This window comes from Hyla sarda, chromosome 7 (genome assembly GCF_029499605.1).
Source record: "Hyla sarda isolate aHylSar1 chromosome 7, aHylSar1.hap1, whole genome shotgun sequence".
NCBI classification, from domain to species: domain Eukaryota; kingdom Metazoa; phylum Chordata; class Amphibia; order Anura; family Hylidae; genus Hyla; species Hyla sarda.
This window is the reverse complement of record NC_079195.1, coordinates 174073160-174093679: the sequence shown is the minus strand read 5'-3', so window position 1 is coordinate 174093679 and position 20520 is coordinate 174073160. Positions and strand designations below refer to the sequence as shown.

The window sequence follows — 20520 nt, the reverse complement described above, 5'->3', positions numbered from 1 at the left end:
ATGTCCTTGTTGGCTTCTCCTACTGCTTTGTGACAAAACTGATTACTTCACTGCAGGTGGGTGGGTATATCCTGCCAGGGAGGAGCCGACATTTTTTTTTTTCCTAGTGTCAGCGCCTTCTAGTGGCAAGAGCATATACCCATCAGTAAGGTGTCCCCCAATGAAAGCTATGAGAGAGATTTTAAGGGAGTACAAAAAAAATCTCCTTTTTTTACATTAACATGTTCTTGTAGACCCAGATTTTGAATTTTTACAAGGGGTAAAAGGAGAAAAATCCCCCCAAAATGTGTAACCCAATTTCTCTCGAGTAAGGAAATACCTCATATGTGAACGTAAAGGGCTCTGTGGGTGCACTAAAGGGCTCAGAAGAGAAGGAGCGGCAATGGGAGTTTGGAGAGTGAATTTTGCTGAAATGTTTTTTTGGGGGGCATTTCGCATTTAGGAAGCTCCTATGTGCCAGAACAAAAAAAATTAAAAACACATGGAACACTATTTTGGAAATTACACCCCTCATGGTACGTGACAAGGGGTACAGTGAGCCTTAACACCCCACAGGTGTTTGACGACTTTTCGGTAAAGTTGGATGTGTAAATGAAATTTTCTTTTTTTTTTTTTTTTACTATAATGCACTTTTTCCCCAAATGTACAATTTTTACAAGAGGTAATAGGAGAAAATGTCCCCCAAAAGTTGTAACCCCATTTCTTCTGAGTATGGAAATACCCCATGTGTGGATGTAAAATGCTCTGCATGCACACTACAGTGCTCAGAAGAGGAGTCACATTTGGCCCTTTGAAATCAAATTTTTCTGAAATAGTTTTTGGGGACATGTCACATTTAGGAAGCCTCTATGATGCCATAACAGCAAAAAAAATAAAAAATACTGTTTTGGAAACTACACCCCTCAAGGCACGTAACAAGGGGTACAGTGAGCCTTAAAACAGTTTTTACAAGAGATAATTTGAGTAAATGCCCCCCAAAATGTGTAACCCCATTTCTTCTGAGTATGGATATACCCCATGTGTGGATGTAAAGTGCTCTGCGGGCGCATTACAATGCTCAGAAGGGAAGGAGCGCCATTGGGCTTTTAGAGAGAATTTGTTTGGACTGGAAGTCGGGGGCCATGTGTGCTTACAAAGTCCCCATGGTGCCAGAACAGTGGAGCCTCCCACATGTGACCCCATTTTGGAAACTACACCCCTCAAAGAATGTAATAAGGGGTGCAGTGAGCATTTATGCTCCACAGGTGTCTGACAGATCTTTTAAACAGTGGTCCATGAAAATGAAAAATTTTATTTTTCATTTGCACTGCCCACGGTTCCAAAAGTCTGTAAGACACCAGTGGGGCGTAAATGCTCACTGCACCCCTTATTAAATTCTTTGAGGGGTGTAGTTTCCAAAATGGGGTCACATGTGGGGGATTCCACTGTTCTGGCACCATGGGGGCTTTGTAAACGCACATGACCTTCATTTCCAGCCAAATTCGCTCTCCAAAAGCCCAATGGCGCTCATTCTCTTCTGAGCCCTGTAGTGCGCCAGCAGAGCTCTTTACATCCACACATGGGGTATTTATATACTCAGAAGAAATGGTGTTGCAAATTATGGGGGGCATTTTTTCTATTACCCCTTGTGAAAATAAAAAATTTGGGATAACACCAGCATTTTTGTGGAAAAATATAAATTTTTATTTTTCACATCCAATTTTAACAAAAATTCTTCAAACACCTGTGGGGTGTTAAGGCTCACTATACCTCTTGTTACGTTCTGTGAGGGGTGTAGTTTCCAAAATGTTTTTTAATTTTTTTTAGTTTGTCAGGACAGCTGTAACGATCAGCCACCACTGTGCAAATCACCCCAAACGTACATGGGGCTCTCAATTTTGAGCTTTGTTGTATGCCTGCAGAGCATTTTATATCCACATATGGGGTATTTCCGTACTCAGGAGAAATTGCATTACAAATTTTAGGGGTCTCCAGCTGTTGCATAACTACAACCCCCAACATGCACGGACAGCCAAAGGGCATGCTGTGTTTTGCAACCAGTGTGCCTCCAGCTGTTGCAATCTACAACTCCCAGCATGCCCTTTGGCTGTCCATGCATGCTGGGGTTTGTAGTTATGCAACAGCTGGAGGCACACTGGTTGCAAAACACAGAATTTGTCACTTAACTCCATGTTTTGCAACCAGTGTGCATTCAGCTGTTGCATAACTATAACCCCCAGCATGCACGGACAGCCAAAGGGCATGCTGGGAGTTTTAGATTGCAACAGCTGGAGGCACACATTTTCCTAAACACAGTAGCACAGACCCATATGCTATACTATACAGGAAAGAAATTATGTTTGTCAATGTTACACCATAGAAGTCAGTTCGCTGTGATCTCAGTCTTGTTGCACACAATGGCTCTCATTTACTATCGCCAAGCCAACAGCATTTGTCGGGTTTATGTTGTCGCACATTTGCGCAGACAATGTGCGACATGTTGCGACACTAATTCCTGAACCACCCGACTTGGCTTGCTGAAAAGCCTAAAATGGGGCGTTCCCCGACAAAAACCTTACTATCACACATATTTACCAATTTTCCCAACCACATTACTCGGGTTTTGTGTTGTTTTTTAACTGACAGCTGCAAGCTGTTGCAAAAAACGTGTTCAAGTTTGTGCAAACTATTTCCCAACCAGGGTGCCTCCACTTGTTGCAAAACTACACCTCTCAGCATGGCCGAACCGGCAAAGGCTGTCCGGGCATGCTGGGAGTAGTAGTTTCAAAACAGCTGGAGGCACCCTGCTTGAAAAACACTGAGCAAAGTGCGCAGGGAGTAAAATGAATCATTAAAATTTTGCTGACCAAGTGAATGTGACAAGGGGGGGAATGTGACAAGGGGGTAATGTGACAGGAGGGGGGGGGGGGGGGGTTGGGAATGTGCTTTCTGTTTGCTGGAGCCATAATCTCCAGCAAACCGAAAGCAGTTCTTTTCTCACTCTCCTGCGCTTCTGAATGGATGAATTCTGACAGGAATCTCGTCAGAATCCGAGTGGGATTCTGCTGCGACACTATAACTCGTATGCGACATTGTGCGGCACTCACATGCGACACATTAGTAAATATGTGTGAAAAGCCCTAGCTATCAGTGGGAAAAAAGAAAAAATACAACCCTGAAAACTTAGTAAATGAGGGCCACTGTCTTCTTTGTATGTTTGTGGTCTAAATACTCTGATACCTAACAGGGACACTTTTAAAGGTTTGTATTTTATATAAATGTATTTGAACTCTTTCAACAGTGCACAACACCATGGGCGGTTAAGTTTAGACCTAAGTCACAAACACCCAAGTGAATGCTGTGATACCTCCCGTCCAAGGGTACCACATGGCTCTAACTCTTTGCCTTCCAGTGCCCGTTTAGGTAAGATCATGCCTTGTCAGCTGTTATGTGGTCAGTTATTTTATTTATTTTTAATTGTGGAAAGTTTTGTTACTCTGTGATCCTTTGCTATACTTTTGGTGGTAAAGAGCAATTGTCTGTTTAATGTATATATATATAATATATATGACTGATGCTTGCATCAGTTTGTTTCCTTTTTTTTTAGATGGGTCCCTTTTTTAATTTTGTGTTTTACAGATGTTATAGTCAATTGTAAGTTTTATTTAGAGAAAAGGGTACCAAACAAAAAACACAAGCACACACACACAAATGGATCCTGGCAGAAACCTTTTAAATTGACACTTGTATCCATTAAGATGGAATGCCACACATTGAAAACTAATAAATCTATGTGTTTGATAAAGAAAAACAAAACAAAAATGACTCGGACATTTCAACAGGATAGCCAAACGCTATGTGGACAGACCCATAGAAAACTTAAATAAAGATTCATATTATGTTTTATAATGGTATTATGAATACTTTTCAAAATCCTGGCTATGTCTCCCAATTTATGCCTTTAAGAAGGGCACTTGATGGTCATACTTGAATAGTAAATGAATAAATACACACAAGAAATAAATAAAACTTATACATTGTGTTACAATTACATATTTACTATGTGCTTTACACACCTATTTACAATCTGTGCTTTACACACCTATTTACATACTTACAGAAACAAAAATACCCTTTGTGACAAACCCACAAATATATTCGCACACATATATTGCTTCAATGGGGATGATTTATCAAAACCTTTGCAGAGGAAAACTGTATCAGCTGTCCATAGCAATTATTCAGATTACTTCTTAAATTTTTAAAAAGGCCTTTGAAAAATAAGTGATCTGATTGGATACTATTGGCAACTGTTCATCTTTTCCTTTGCACAGGTTTTGATAAATCTTGCTCAGTGTGTAAACACGTGTGAAACACCTACATCTACCTTCTCTGCTCGATTTCTCTTGCAGAAGATGGTTGATACAGCAGCACAGGCCTGCCTCACCCAGCAGTGGTGTGGAGACCTTGGAGCTCTCCCTTTCTGATCTACCTACTGTGCTGTCTAAACCAAAAAACAGACAAAGAGTTTATAGGGATTGTAGGTACACAGTCTAATAACTGATATAATAATACCCCCTATATTAGATAGTAAGCCCCCAATATATATTGCAACTCCCAACAACATGATAAAAAATATATTAAAAAGTATAAGGTTTGATATACATTAAAAACCACATATATGAAAAGAGGAAACAAACATCAAAAAAGCGGCATCACCGGATATGATAAGAGATCTTCGTATAGCAAAGAGAAAGTTAGGTATATATATGAGGTAGAAAATTGACACTTTTATAGCTAAAAGCACTTGTAAACAGTAAATAATGTTCAAAATTGCATACAGTATAAAGTGCTATATGCTGTATGTCATAAGGGTACAAAAGACAATGCAAGTACAAGATAGGGGTTGCAAAAAACAAGATACCTACACACTACACAAGTGGTATGAATCCGGGATGACGCCACTCCAATGCGCGTTTCGGCACGTGACCTTCGTCCGCCACGTGACCTCCCGGATGAAGGTCACGTGCCGAAACGCGCGTTGGAGTGGCGTCATCCCGGATTCCTACCACTTGTGTAGTGTGTAGGTATCTTGTTTTTTGCAACCCCTATCTTGTACTTGCATTGTCTTTCGCACTTTTGTATATTGTATGCAATTTTGCACAGTATTTACTGTTTACAAGTGCTTTTAGCTATAAAAGTGTCAATTTTCTACCTCATATATATACCTACCTCTCCATTTGCTATACTAAGATCTCTTTTATCATATCCGGTGATGCCGCTTTTTTGATGTTTGTTTCCTCTTTTCATATATGTGGTTTTTACTGTATATCAATAAACCTTATACTTTTTAATATACTGGTTTGCTAAAACTCCCTTTTGTTCTTAGTTTTTTTTTCTACTGTACTGTTTGTAATGCTGTTTGCTTGTGAAGAGTGAACATCTCACATGTAATGTGACAGCTGGCAGACAGACCAACATATAGTAGAGATCAAATTGTTTTCATGTAGAACCAGAAGAAAATCATATTTGATATGTTTCTTATTTCTTCTAATTAATTATTTTGTATAAATTATAGTATACATTTTATACTTTCATTAGAGAAAATAAACACCACATATACAGTGGTCCCTCAACATACGATGGTAATTCGTTCCAAACGAGCCATCGTTTGTCGAATCCATCGTATGTTGAGGGATTCGTGCAATGTAAAGTATAGGAAGCTGTACTCGCCTGTCCCCGCCGCTCGAGATGGTGTCCCCGCCGCTCCCGATGGTGATCCCGGGCCTCCGCTGGGCTCTCCGCTGTCATCTCCGGTCCTCCGCTGTCTTCTCCTGTCCTCTTCTGTCTTCTCCGGTCCTCTTCTGTCTTCCGCAAGGCCTTACTGGGCCTGCATAGCGACGTCATTACGCCGCTGCGTACGCCATTACTATTGGATGGCGTGCGCAGCAGTGTATTGACGTCATCGGAGAGGGCCGAGAAGACACCGGAAGACCAGCGCTGGACCCGGAGGGCACCCCGAAGCATCGTGGAGGGGTAAGTAATACTTACCGCACCACACGGGGAACATTAAGCTGCTATCCGGCAGCAGCTTAAGCATTTGGCGCTGCCGGATAGCACTTAATGAGATGGCCCTGACATAAAAAAGCATTGTATGTCGATGCTGACATCGACATGCGATGGCCTCTGAGAGGCCAATGTATGTCAATTTCATCATATGTCGGGGCCATCATAGGTCGGGGGGGGGGGGGGGGGTCACTGTATTAGGTACCTACTAGACCATAATAACCTAAGGAAGTAGTTAATATATATATATATATTTTTATTTATTTATTTGCATTACCCTTGTAATAGGATAAGTGTAAAATATGAATGCTATTTAAAAAAGAGTTGACATACAGAAAGGCAAAAATGAAAAATGATGGTGTCATTAAGACCCCATGGACCCAAACGGGACTTGCCATTAGGTGGTTAACAAAGGTGTTATTCACAAAAAGGTATAATAATTACATACTCTGCTGTTGGGACCCCTTGTGATCACCTGTGCTCCTTAGGAAAATCCAGCAATGAGTGCTCAGTTTCCATGCCCTGCTTGTACATGATGCCCATTTAAATCAATTAAGTATTTGTTTAATGCATGGACATGGTAGATCCTTTAGAAACATATCTCTCCTTGTAGCTATTCCCTGCTACAAATTATACTATTGCATTTTTATTTAAACTGTTTTTACCTTTCAGGATCCTCAAGAACTGAACGCATTAAAATTCCACTAACACCAAGATATTTGCGGTGCCCAATGGGTTCAGATAGGGGTATGTTCCGTATTGTATTTTTGTGAAACAACGTGTGTGTGTGTGTGTGTGTATATATATAATATTCTTTTTATAACTGCAAAGTATTTCTGTAGGAGGATCATTCACACACATTTGCCAAATATGATATTTTTGTAATGTAGTCAATAGGGTTTTTAGAACATAATTTTGTTAAAAACAATGCCCTGAAATTTTGGTTTTGGTAGAGTGGTGTGCCAAATTTGGAGCTTAAGGGTGCGTTCCCACAGGGCGTATACGCAGCGTATTTGACGCTGCGCAAAATGTATGTCAGCAGCGGGAAATACGCTGCGTATCCCTTTCTCACTATACACACAGGGCTTTCCGGCGGCAGCCCTATGTGTGTAGTGAGTTTTGGAGGCGGGGCCGCGCGTCACAGATACGCCGGCACGCGGCCCCGCCTCCAAAACTCACTACACACATAGGGCTGCCGCCGGAAAGCCCTGTGTGTATAGTGAGCAAGAGATACGCAGCGTATTTCCCGCTGCTGACATACATTTTGCGCAGCGTCAAATACGCTGCGTATACGCCCTGTGGGAACGCACCCTTAATTGGAAATCTATAGCAATAAAAATTGGATTTAAAATGCAACCACTATTTTTATATATGATAACACATGATTTTTCAATGAAAAATATCAAAGAATATAATGATGTTGTGGATTTGTGATTGATTTCACCATGTTCTGTGCATAGCGGCGAGATCCATATTGAAGCTACAACAAAATCTGCATGTGATGTACGCGGCTTTAGTGGTGTAAGTTTAAAAGATCTTCATGAAAAACTTACCATAAAGAAGTGTGTTCATAAAGATTCATAACAGCTGCTATTTTACAAGACTATTACACTAGTAGCACAGAAAATAATGATGATCTGGACATATCATGTACACAGAAATGAGCCCTGGTGCATTGTCTTTCCTTTATAGGTTCCTTGTCGCAATCAGAGTGCAGCAGTCCCAGCCTCGCCAGTCCTCCTCATTCTCCCCTCAACTTAGAAACATCATCATTTGCCAGTAGCCAGTCACAACATTCTATTGCCAGCTTGCCTCGAATTTCCATCAGCACTGTGCCCATGGGGGAACGTAGGAAAGACAGGTAAGATTTGCATTATTTCTCGGTTTCTCTTCATTGGGGGACACCAATACTGATGGGTGTATTCTCCTGCCACTAGAAGGCGCTGACACTAGGAAAAACGCCAAGGAAAACGACATGTGGGTTTTAACTTTTTTGCCGGTGGTTTTTACTCTTTTTTTTGGACTTTAGCGATCCAAATAAGTGATGGGGATACCTTTTTTAATAAAATTTCGTAGGGTACCATTAAAAAACAAAATTTAAAAAGATACAGTATTGAAGAAAAAAATTGTACCTAACGAAATGTATCTTTTTTATTACAAAATGTTTATTAATTTTTAAACAGGGATCAATTTATGTGTGCGGGCAGGGCACTAAAAATGTAGCCGACAATAATAAAAATGTAGAGTGTGTGTGTGTGTGTGTGTGTGTGTGTTTTCACATTTTTTTTTTTTACTATTTTTTAAGCTAGTACTACTACTCCCAGCATGGAACACACTGTTCCATGATGGGAGTAGTAGTACCTGTACTAATTGACAGATCGCCCGTTTCAATCCTCCTGTATAATGTATAGATGTGGCCAGCCGGCCGCTCTTGTATGGTCCCCTGCTCTGCCGTATATATATACACCTATTCATATTTCCCGCAGAGAGCTGTGATTGGCCAGATGGTTCACAACTCTCTGTGGGAAATATTAATATATACGTCAGTGAAAGAGACCATAAAAGAGCAGCCGCATCTATACATTATACAGGAGGATCACAACGGGTGTCAGGAGTGACATCCGCTGTGATCTTTCCTTAACTGCAGGTACTACTACTCCCAACATGGGGCACACTCTGCTCCATGCTGGGAGCTGTAGCACCTGCATTAATAGACAGATGGCAATAGGTTTCAAAAGTTACACTCGCTGCGATCTGTCTATTAATTCAGGTACTACAGCTCCCATCATGGAGCAGAGTGTGCTCCATGTTGGGAGTAGTAGTACCTGCAGGTAAGAAAAGATCACAGCGGGTATCACTCCTGACCCCCGCTGCGATTGTCCTCTCTATAGCAGAGATGCGGAGCGGCTCTCTTCAGCGCTCACATCTCTGCACTATACTCCGGCTGGCCACTTACTCATTCATATTTCCCTCTGAGAGCAGGGATTGGCTTCCACCATCCGGCCAATCCCCACTATGGGTGGAAAATATCAATGAGTGATGTGAATTTCTATTCACATCACTGGCCGGAGTACAGAGCAGAGATGCAAGTGATGTATAGAGCCGCTCTGCATCTCTGCTATATTTTGGACGATCTGCAGGTACTATTACTCCCAACATGGAGCACACTCTGCTCCATGCTGGGAGCTGTAGTACCTACATTAAAGGAAAACTGTCACATGTTTGCTCCAGCACTAACCACAGGTACTGATGGATAGTGCGGGAGACACGGATTCCTACGATCCCTACCTTGGCCGGATCCGCCTGGCCGTTCACCCATAATCTTAGTTTTATTATACCTGGAAATCTGGCTGTAACTGGCATGGGCGGGGTTTCTGTAGCTTAACTTGCACTGACGTCAGCACCGCCCACCCGCAGCGCCGCCCCCTTATGAATGTACATCTCCCTCCAGTTAGGAACGGCGAAGAGAGGGAGAGCTGGAGGGGTGGGGGGGATGAATATTTTATAAGAACTGTGATTGGCTGAATGATGATCTATTCACATCACTGGCCGGCTGGAGTACAGAGCAGAGATGTGAGAGCTGTATAGAGCCGCTCCGCATCTCTGCAATAGACAGGACGATCACAGCGGGTGTCAGTAGTGACATCCGCTGTGATGTGTCCTTAACTGCAAGTACTACTACTCCCAACATGGAGCATGCTCTGCTTAAGAACAGATCACAGCGGGTATCACACCTGACACCCGCTGTGATCCTGCCCTATAATGTATATATGTGGCCAGCCGCTCTCCTATGGTCCCCTGCACTGACATATATGCACACCTATTAATATTTCCCACAGATTTGTGATTGGCTGGAACCATCTGGCCAATCACAGCTCTCTGCGGGAAATATGAATATGTGCATATATAAGGCAGTGCAGGGGACCATAGAAGACCGGCCAGCCGCTTCTGTAAATTTATACAGGAGGATCGCAACGGCAATCTGTCCTGTAGTACAGGTACTACTACTCGCATCATTGAACAGTGTGTGTTCCATGCTGGGAGTAGTAGTACTACTTAAAATGTTGAAAAAAAAGTGAAAAACACACACAAACATATTATTGTCGGCTACATTTTTATTGCCCTGCCCGCACACACAAATTGTTCCCTGTTGAAATTGTTATACATTTTTAATTATTTTTTTGTTAAATACATTTTTTCCACCACTACTGTATCTTTTTTTATTTTAATTTTCTTAAATGGTACCCTACGAAATTTTTATAAAAAAAGCTATCTCCTAAAAAAAAAGTGTAGAATACTTGCTAAAGCTAAAACGTGGCTGCGCGTATTCGTATATAACTCATTCTATAGCGATTCTCTAACAGTACGCGCAGCCTGTGTATCGCACATACGTCATTATTAACCAGCCAATCAGGAGGTATGTAAACAAAGCAGGAACGCCTGCTCAAAGAAGCATGAGAAGCGCTGTGATAATTATCAGTTCGCGCAGGGAGTTTAGCGCAGAGACGTAGGCAGTAGATGGACCAATTAGAAAGGTAAGAGATAATTGCTAGGACTGATTGGATACATTGTATGTCCATCATGGTGACATAATGAATTGAATGACCGGATGCTATGATGTGAGAAGAGTGGATTGGCTTTGATAGTAGTCAATCATGGAAAACACCAATGATATGGGCTTAATTGTTTGTGAGATCATTTCCTCTTGTGACATCACTAAATAGGAGGTTATAAAAACTCAAACAGAGCTCCATCACATGCCATTGACCCCATAGCCCTTGATAAAGCCACTGCTTGTGGTGAAACGTGGGGGGGGGGGGGGGGTGTTAGTGTGTGACAGTTTTTAATACAATGTTGCTGGGACAACCACTTTATATGTGGACTGCAGCCACAGCAATGCATATGTATAATAGCATGTAGTAACATGCATTGGTAATAATTCAAACTGGAGACGAATCCACTTAAAATGTTAACGTCTTTGGCGAATAATAAAAGTTAAATTTTAGGTATCATTATTTTGTGGGTGGTAAAATTAGGGTCTTAGTGATCACCTAGTGATCAATTGTAAATAAATTGAAGAAAATAACCCTCCACCCATAGGTCCATTTTTGAAGTTTAAAATATGGCAACTTTAACACATTGTAGAAAATGTATCAACATGGAATGCTGGTTTTATGCAGAAGCCCGGTTTTATACAAATATTTACAACTTTTTGCCACTTCACACCACTTTTGCCACATTTTAAAAGAAGTCATTGCTTGGAGAGAAGGGTATGGAGTCTCCCACACCCCAACAAATTTACGGCTAAAATGTGCTCCAGTTCCTGGTCGCCATAGGTTTCAGTCTGTTGTCCTCTGGCCGACACAGATGCAACAAATTAAGAGACTCGCGCTTCCTAATACAGTTGTAGCAATTACTCCAGAACAGTTCAGCTAAAGACTGATGTGTAAAATGTTAAATCTGCTCCATAATGTACCCCACCCCTCTAGTGCCCCCTCTTGTACTTTTTATATAGAGAAAGCCTGAAGCCAGATTACCGTATATACTCGAGTATAAGCCGACCCGAGTATAAGCCGAGACCCCTAATTTCAACCCAAAATCCCAGGAAAAGTTATTGACTCGAGTATAAGCCTAGGGTGGGAAATACATCATCCCCCCTGTCATCATCCAGACCCGTCATTAACATCCTCATCATCATCACCGCTTGTCATCATCCAGACCCTCATCATCATCACCTGTCATCATCCCCTTGTCATCATCCCACACATCCCCCCCTTCATCATCCACTTGTAATCATCCCACACCCCCCCTTCATCATCCCCTTGTCATCATCCCACACCCCCCCTTCATCATCCCCTTGTCATCATCCCCACCCCCCTTCATCATCCCCTTGTCATCATCCCCACCCCCCTTCATCATCCCCTTGTCGTCATCCTACACCCCCCTTCATCATCCCCTTCTCATCATCCCCATCCCCCTTCATCATCCTCTTGTCATCATCCTCTTGTCATCATTCCACACCCCCCCTTCATCATCCTCTTCTCATCATCCGCCCTCAGTGGTCTTCAACCTGCGGACCTCCAGAGGTTTCAAAACTACAACTCCCAGCAAGCCCGGGCAGCAATCGGCTGTCCGGGCTTGCTGGGAGTTGTAGTTTTGAAACCTCCGGAGGTCCGCAGGTTGAAGACTACTGCGGCCTTCGACATCATCCAGCCCCCTCTCACCCCCTTTAGTTCTGTACAGTACTCACCTCCGCTCGGCGCTGGTCCGGTGCTGCAGGGCTGTCCGGAGAGGAGGTGGTCCGGTGGGATAGTGGTTCCGGGCTGCTATCTTCACCGGGGGCGCCTCTTCTCCGCGCTTCCGGCCCGGAATAGAGGCGTTGCCTTGACAATGACGCAGAAGTACGTTGGCAATGAACGTACCTCTGCGTCGTTGTCAAGGCATGTGACTATTCTGGGGCCGGGCCCGAAGCGCTTAGAAGAGGCCTCCCCGGTGAAGATAGCAGCCCGGAACCACTATCCCACCGGACGAACTCCTCACCGGACAGTCCTGCAGCACCGAACCAGCGCCGAGCGGAGGTGAGTACTGTACAGAACTAAAGGGGGTGAGAGGGGGCTGGATGATGTCGAAGGCCGCAGTGGTCTTCAACCTGCGGACCTCCGGAGGTTTCAAAACTACAACTCCCAGCAAACCCGGACAGCCGATGGCTGCCCGGGCTTGCTGGGAGTTGTAGTTTTGAAACCTCTGGAGGTCCGCAGGTTGAAGACCACTGCGGGTGGAGAGTTCACTCGAGTATAAGCCGAGGGGGGTGTTTTCAGCACGAAAAATCGTGCTGAAAAACTCGGCTTATACTCGAGTATATACGGTAATCAGTCACATTGTAAAAGGTCTATACTATATTCTGCCATTATGTTTAGAATATAAATTATAGTTAATATACCGTACATCATTCTTGTTACAAATGAATTTTGTGTCTTGTGGTGCTTAATGGTTTTCATGGTGTCTGCCTTAAGTGTCAGCGATTATTAATCCATGTTCCTTTTTATATTTCCCTCTTTTCCCTTCTTTTAACATGGTCTGTTATTACACTTCTCATTTTAACCTATGTGCACCTATCCCTTCCTTACCATACCACGCATGTAACATTTGCCCGCTCTTCCTGTGAAATTCTTTCATATTCTGTCTTGCCACCTCTTCATACCTCCTAATCTTTTCATATATGCCTCTTTTATACCCCAAGCCATTATTATTTTCTTCCCCATTTTTCATCATCTAGATATGTCTTCCGTACTAGGTCTTTACTGAGGCTTCCAGCCCATACTAGGCCCAGGTTTTCCTCAGTAAGATGCTTGAGGTCTGCTTCTTGTCTGATTTTGTTCTTGATTCCTGGTGTCGGCTTAAAGAGTACCTCTCATGAACAATTTTTTTTATATAAATATATATATATTTAAAAATGTAATATATATAGATTAAGTTTGTAATTGGATTCTATAAAAAAAAAAAATCCTTTTGAATTGGAAAAAAAAATTCCTTTCATGTGTTTTTTACTTTTGAAATCTTGCCCACTAGGGGTCTCCAATGGAGTCCCTGTTTTAGTGATTTCGGACTCACGCTGGCCTGGCTGCTGAGTCCAAAATTGCATACTAAGTGCAGCTTCCTGCCTGTCAGACAGGCGGGAACAAGTGCTGTGCGTCAATCCCTGCAGAGCACGGCAGCTCAGTCCTCTGACGTTCCTCCTCTCTGTATGGCATCTGTATAGTCAAACAGAGAGGAGGAGACTCAGGCTGCCGTCCCTGCCCTGTACTCAGCCTGTATGTGCGCTCCAGAAAGGGAGCGCAGCATACGGGCAGAAGCCAGCCCTGGCAGGCATCAGATGACGTCACGCCTGCCGGGTCACTCCCACTTCCTCCCCTCGTACACAGCTCAAAACTGAGCTACCGAAGATGCAATAAAAAAAGGTATTTACAGGGGGTTGTAGCTAAAAATAAATACAGGGATAGAGATAGATAGGGAGGGGGATTAGGAAAAATTTAGTTGATGATAGGTACTCTTTAAGTCTTCCTGTAATATGTACTGACTCTCTGCTGCTTATCCTCCACCCCCTGCTCTTATGGCATGCTGGAATGCTGCTTTGCTGTCCCTATATGTTTACATACTGGCTGCTTTGGGTGGGGGTGTACATTGCTGGTGCTGATAAGGGAGTCTTTTATTCTTCAGCTTTTTGCATGTTGTTGCATGTAGTGATTTTGTCTTGGGATTGTAAAGGGGAAAATGTTGACAACAGCACATGTGCAAATGTGGGTTAAAAAAAATGACTACATGTAATACATAGAATTATTTGGGATTTTGTGCTTTTTACTTAGTTCCTCTGTCACTCTTTTAGACACAATTACAATTTCTCACCTTATTGTAAATATGCTACATTTATCCCAGTTGTAAGTGCTAGGATGATGAAACAGGGGATAGAGTTAAGGGCTATCAAATGGGTCAAAAAAGTAAAATTGGTAGAAGTCTGACAGCTGCAACCCTAACCCAAAGAGCAAAAGCCCTATTCACACCTGTGGCACTGTTTCTGGATGTTTTTCTAGTCTTATTCCTTTAAAGGGAAAAAAGAAAGCTCCGACCCCCCTAAATTACAGTAATACATAAATAGTTCAAAAGATATTGATTCGGTATCTGTAATTTTTATCTTTCTACTCCCTTGCATTCCCCTGTCAGCATGCTCAGTTTGCAGGCTTACAGCAGGGACATGCAAGTAAGTAGAAATATATTAATTCTAATATAATATACAGATTCAGAATGGGAGTCTGAAGTACAGAGTTTGTGCATCTTTTGAATGTACCGGATCTGTATAGACTTGGAGAGAGAAAAGGTTGGCTTTCGCTGACAGCTATGGAGTGAGTGGTGCGCTGCTTATCACTTCCCTCTCCTTTTAACTAGAAGAATGACACCTGGTACATTTAAAATTTTTGACATGTGTGGGCAACATGTCAAAAGTTTTTTAATTGTTTTTTCCTAATTACAGTAACCCTTTAACCTCTTAATGACGTAGGGCGTACCTGTACGCCCTGCGCCGTCTCCTGGTCTATAACGCGGGGTCCCCACACACGGTGACCCCACGTCATAGCAGGTCTGTCCCATCGGCTAATGAAAGCCAGGACCCTGGGATAATAGCGTACGGCACCGATAGACACAGCGATCAAAGTCAATCGCTTCATCTAAAGTTGAAAAAATTGCATCCCAGCAGCTCAGTCGGGCTGATCGGGAACACCGTGGTGAAACCACGAGTCCTGATCAGCTAGGACGCAGCAGGAGGGTCCCTTACCTGCCTTAGGCGTGTCCAATCGGCGGTTGACTTCTCCATGCCTGAGATCAAGGCAGGAGAAGTCAAGCCCTGATGACACTGATCATCGGCATGTAGTTCTATGCCGATGATCAGTGTTAGGACTCATTGTAATGCACTTTATAGCCCCTAGAGGGGGCTATAACATAGTAATTTTTTTTCCACTTTTTTTTTGCTAATGATTAATTAAAGGGGTACTCCGGTGCTTTAGACATCTTATCTCCTTTCCAAAGTCCCGCCGCTGGGGACCCCCGTGATCTTGCAGGCTGCACCCCGTTTGTAATTAGTCCTCGGAGTGTGTTCGCTCCGGGACTGATTACCGGCGACTACGGGGCGGGTGGCATGTGACGTCACGCCCCCGCCCCCATGTGTTGTCACGCTCTGCCCCTCAATGCAAGCCTACGGGAGGGGGCGTGATAGCGAACACGCTCCGGGGACTGATTACAAACAGGGTGCCGCGTGCAAGATCATGGGGGTCCCCAGCGACGGGAGTCCCACGATCAGGCATCTTATCCCCTTTCCTTTGGATAGGGGATAAGATGTCTAAGCACCGGAGTACCCCTTTAACCCCTTCCCTAAAAAAAAAGAAGAAAAAAAAGCAAGAATCACCCCCCTTTTCCCATTTCCCAAAAAATTTGCAAATTAAAATAAACGTGGTATTGCCGTGTGCAGAAATGTCCAAACTATAAAAATATATAGTTGATTAAACCACACTGTCAATGGCGTAAACACAAAAAAAATTCCAAAGTCCAGAATACCATATTTTAAATCACTTTTGAATAAAAAGCGATCAAAAAGTCAGATCAAAACAAAAAAGGTACCAATATAAACTTGAGCCCTAATACCATCCCGTAGGCAGAAAAATAAGAAAGTTATAGGGGTCAGAAGATGACTATTTTAAACGTATTAATTTTCGTGCATGTAGTTATAATTTTTTTTCTAGAGGTAAGACAAAATAAAACCTATATAAGTAGGGTATCATTTTATTCGTATGGACCTACAGAATGAAGATGAGGTGGCATTTTTACCTAAAAAATGCACTGCGTCGAAACTGATGCCCCAAAATTGACAAAAGGGCATTTTTTCCTTCAATTTTGTTGCACAATGAATTTGTTTTCAGTTTCGCAGTGGATTTTTTTTATTTTTTATAAAATGACTGTCACTGCAAAGTAGAATTGGTGGAGCAAAAAATAAGCCATAATATGGAAATTTAGGTGCAAAATTGAAAGGATTATGATTTTTAAAAGGTAAGAAGGAAAAAACAAAAGTGCAACAATGGAACAACCCTGCGTCCTTAAGGGGTCAATGGAACCTGTGCCTAGCAATGCTTGTATATGTTGACATCCCATGAGCAGCGTGTCCCACCAGTGAAGTCAGTGAATGGCTGGGCAGAGTATTGCTTGCAGGGGCAACATGTCATCTGCTACCCGGAAGTAACAGTGACTAGAGACCTTGAATGTCTGCAATGCAGTACCAGGGACCAAGGGAGGCGAATATACAATTTTAATTAATTGCATACTTGTCTGCAACCTATCATTGTTTATGCTTGACAACCCGTTTTAATAATCTGATGAATTTTTCCAATTTGTTTTTTAGAAATTTTTTACTTCTCCATAATACTTGTATTAGTTGTCCAAAAAAAAAAAATGTTAGCGCCTTTGAGACACTATTGCGTTAAAGGGGTACCCTAGTGGAATTTTACATTTTTTTTTAAATCAACTGGTGCCAGGAAGTTAAACAGATTTGTAAATTACTTCTATTAAAAAATGTTAATTTTTCCAGTACTTATCAGCTGCTGAATTCTCCAGAGGAGGAGCAGGAGAAAATTCCCATAGCAAACCTATCCTACTCTGGACAGTTCCTGACATGGACAGAGGTGTCAGCAGAGAGCACTGTGGTCAGACAGAAAATAAATTAAAAAAGAAAAGCACTTCCTGTGGAGCATACAGCTGCTAAGTACTGGAAGGATTTAGATTTTTTAATAGAAGTAATTTAGAAATCTGTTTAACCCTTTAAGGACTCAGCCCATTTGGGCCTTAAGGACCCAATAATTACGTTTTCTCTATTCTGTGGGTCAATACAATTAAAATGATACCCATGATTACATACTTTTCTACTATTTTAACCGCTTTAAAAAAAACTTTTGGGCCATAATCTGTACTTTTTATTGATACCACATTTGCATATATAAAACTTTTAATACATTTTTAAGTCATTTTTTTAAGTGAAAAAAAGCAGCAATTTAGCATTTTCTTTTTACGTTTGCGCTGTTCACTGTATGGGATCATTAACATTATATTTTGATAGGTTGGACATTTATGCATTCGGCCATACCAAATATGTTTATTATTATTATTTAGGAATGTAAGAAAAAATCGATTCTCGCGATAATCGCGATTTTTTCATTTGCCGATACTGAATCGATTCAAAATATTTTTGAATCGATTCTTTTAGGGATGTGGAATTTTTATCTCCTGACGCCCGGAACAGCATGTCCTGGGCATCAGGAGATAAAAGTTCCACATTTGTGGAGCCGGGCAGGCCGGATCTGACACGGCGTCGCTCTGGGTGTATGGAGCGGGCTCCGACTTGTGCCCGCTCCGTACTATGCGACCCCCGGCTGATTTCAGTAGCCGGGGGCCGCCGCTAATAGCCAGCATGTGGCGGCTGGCTATTAAAGGAGTACTCCGGTGCACACTTTTCTCATGTTATCCCGTCCGGGCTGCAAAATAAAAGAAAACGCACTTTCTCTTACCTGCCAACGAGCCCCCGGAGCTCCGGTACAGGTGTTCGGTCCCCGGGCTGTATTCTTCTTACTTCCTGTTAGCCCGGCACGTCACACGGAGCTTCAGCCTATCACTGGCCGCAGCGATGTCCCGCCTCTGCTGGTGATAGGCTGAAGCTCCATGTGACGTGCCGGGCTAACAGGAAGTAAGAAGAATACAGCCCGGGGACCGAACACCTGTACCGGAGCTCCGGGGGCTCGTTGGCAGGTAAGAGTGTGTTTTATTTTGCAGCCCGGACGGGATAAAATGAGAAAAGTGCGCACCGGAGTACTAGATCGCCGCTGTCAAAGCTGACAGCGGCGTCTATTGGGATCTATGAATGCTCCCAGGTGGGCGATGTATCGGGATATATCGCGATGTATCGTCACCTAGACGGTATTGCGATATATCGGGATATATCGAATCGCCACACTGGTATCGCGATTCGAATCGAATCGCCAAATTCTTGGCGATTCACACCCCTATTATTATTATTTTATTTTATTTTTTTTACACTTTTTGGGGATAAAATGGGGAAAAAGGGATAATTAAAATTTTTTATTGAGAGGGATTTTTCAAATTTTTTTTTTTTTACTTTTCTTTTATTTTACACTTTTTATGTCCATAGAGGACTATTTATAGCAATCACTTGATTGCTAATACTGTTAGTGCTATGTATAGGGCATGCGAAGATAGGAGAAAAAGACCTTTCAACCGGCGCTGCTGATTCACCACATCAGAGACAGGAGTAGGGGTTCAGGAACCACTTAGGATCCACTTTTATTAAGATTACATGTTTCGAGGGGAGCCCCCTCTTCTTCAGATCAGGAATACAGATAATGCAAAGTAGCAGGTATATATACAAGGTTTCAAACAGTAAAAATGGCGCCAAACCAGACCCCTGGGAGTGGCCCAGGGTCAGGGGTCAGTGCATGTCAAAGTCCAGACTTAGAGTAATGAGAATAATGACAACCGTGAGTAATGTAATATAAAATGCCCATAGATGAAGGTAGGGTTAGATTATGTTCTATTATATTCTATAGAGTCCCAAGTAAGAACACTCTGTGGGTGCAGAGCGGCGCTATTGCAGGCGCTGTAGCCTCCTATAAGGTGTCCCACTGCAGCACTTCCAGTAACCAGGACTCGTTGCTATGCGCTCCGGTCACGTGGAGGGGCCGGGGACCAATCAAGGAAAAGTGGGCGTGGCTACACTCCGTTCTAGGGAGCTATACGAGCGCCCAGTGAAAGGAACTGTTGGCGGGGAAAACTGATGTTCCGTGACAGCGATTTGTGTAAGTTGAAGCTGTTTAATAGCAGCGATGTCATAAACATGGGCATGTACATCAATATGTGTCAGCGAGATAGATGGACGTAATGACTGTTCAATAGAGGGAAACATAAAACAAAAAGTCAACATTGCTCCATGACAGTGATGCAGGTATGACACAGTGCCTGTTCTATGAGGGCAGTATATGAGGGTAATATGTGAAAGGGTAAAACCGCTAGAGCCATCAATGTAGTGGCACAATTAGGAAACAGGGGCATGTAAGATGGTAGGACATGTTTGGGGATGAAAGAAAACAGATGCATGGAAGATAAGATATCCATATAAACGTGTCGACAGAAGTCAGTATTAAAAAGAATATATATAAACCACCCTTATTTGGTACAATATAAAAATCCATAGATGCATGAATACATAAATACCGCCATATATATGAAAGAAAGAGAGGATGTATATTGAAGACGGAGATATGAATACAATGACCGCTAGATCTTAAAAGCCTATACAGGACAAATAAAACCTATTAACTATAAAATAATATATTTAATATATATAAAAAAAAAAAAAATATATATATATATATATATATATATATATATATATATATATATATATATATATATATATAATATATATATGGACATTTCTACCTGACCTACCAAGCACAGGATAAAAAAGGAGGAAGATAAAAACTTAACAGTGACGATTACACGTGGATAGTAAAATGTTATTCAAAATAATAATAATAATGATACTCGACAATAATAAAATGATAATCAAGATAATAGTAATAGTAATGATACTCTACCTAAAGGGAGACATATTGTGGAATAAGGTAAACGTGATCCCAAAGGGAAAATCAGAGCGCACTTTCAACAAGTTCATTAAGGCCTGCTGGTACCAAGGTTTGCAGTTTGTAAATCCAAAAGTTTTCTCTCTTTTTTAGAGTGCCAAATCTCTGGGAATGATCCTTGGCAATACTCTCAATGGGAGTAATAGTGATGCAGTTGAAATCCTGATTGTGTTTCTCCGTAAGGTGTCTAGAAACACTGTGCAGAAAAAAGCCATGCGTGGTGTTGCAA

General features: G+C 42.2%; 1 protein-coding gene across 3 annotated transcripts in view; it reads left to right on the top strand.

The window, feature by feature from the left end:
• Positions 1 to 20520, top strand: part of DLG5 (discs large MAGUK scaffold protein 5) — a 215643-nt gene that overhangs the window by 162785 nt on the left and 32338 nt on the right. For 2 of the 3 annotated variants that reach the window (XM_056531348.1, XM_056531346.1), the window contains exons 19-22: positions 3281 to 3402; positions 6718 to 6792; positions 7738 to 7906; positions 13286 to 13399. In XM_056531348.1, the coding sequence (XP_056387323.1) occupies positions 3281 to 3402; positions 6718 to 6792; positions 7738 to 7906; positions 13286 to 13399 (480 nt within the window). The remainder of the gene's footprint in view (positions 1 to 3280; positions 3403 to 6717; positions 6793 to 7737; positions 7907 to 13285; positions 13400 to 20520) is intronic. The other variant, XM_056531347.1, reaches the window with a different exon arrangement.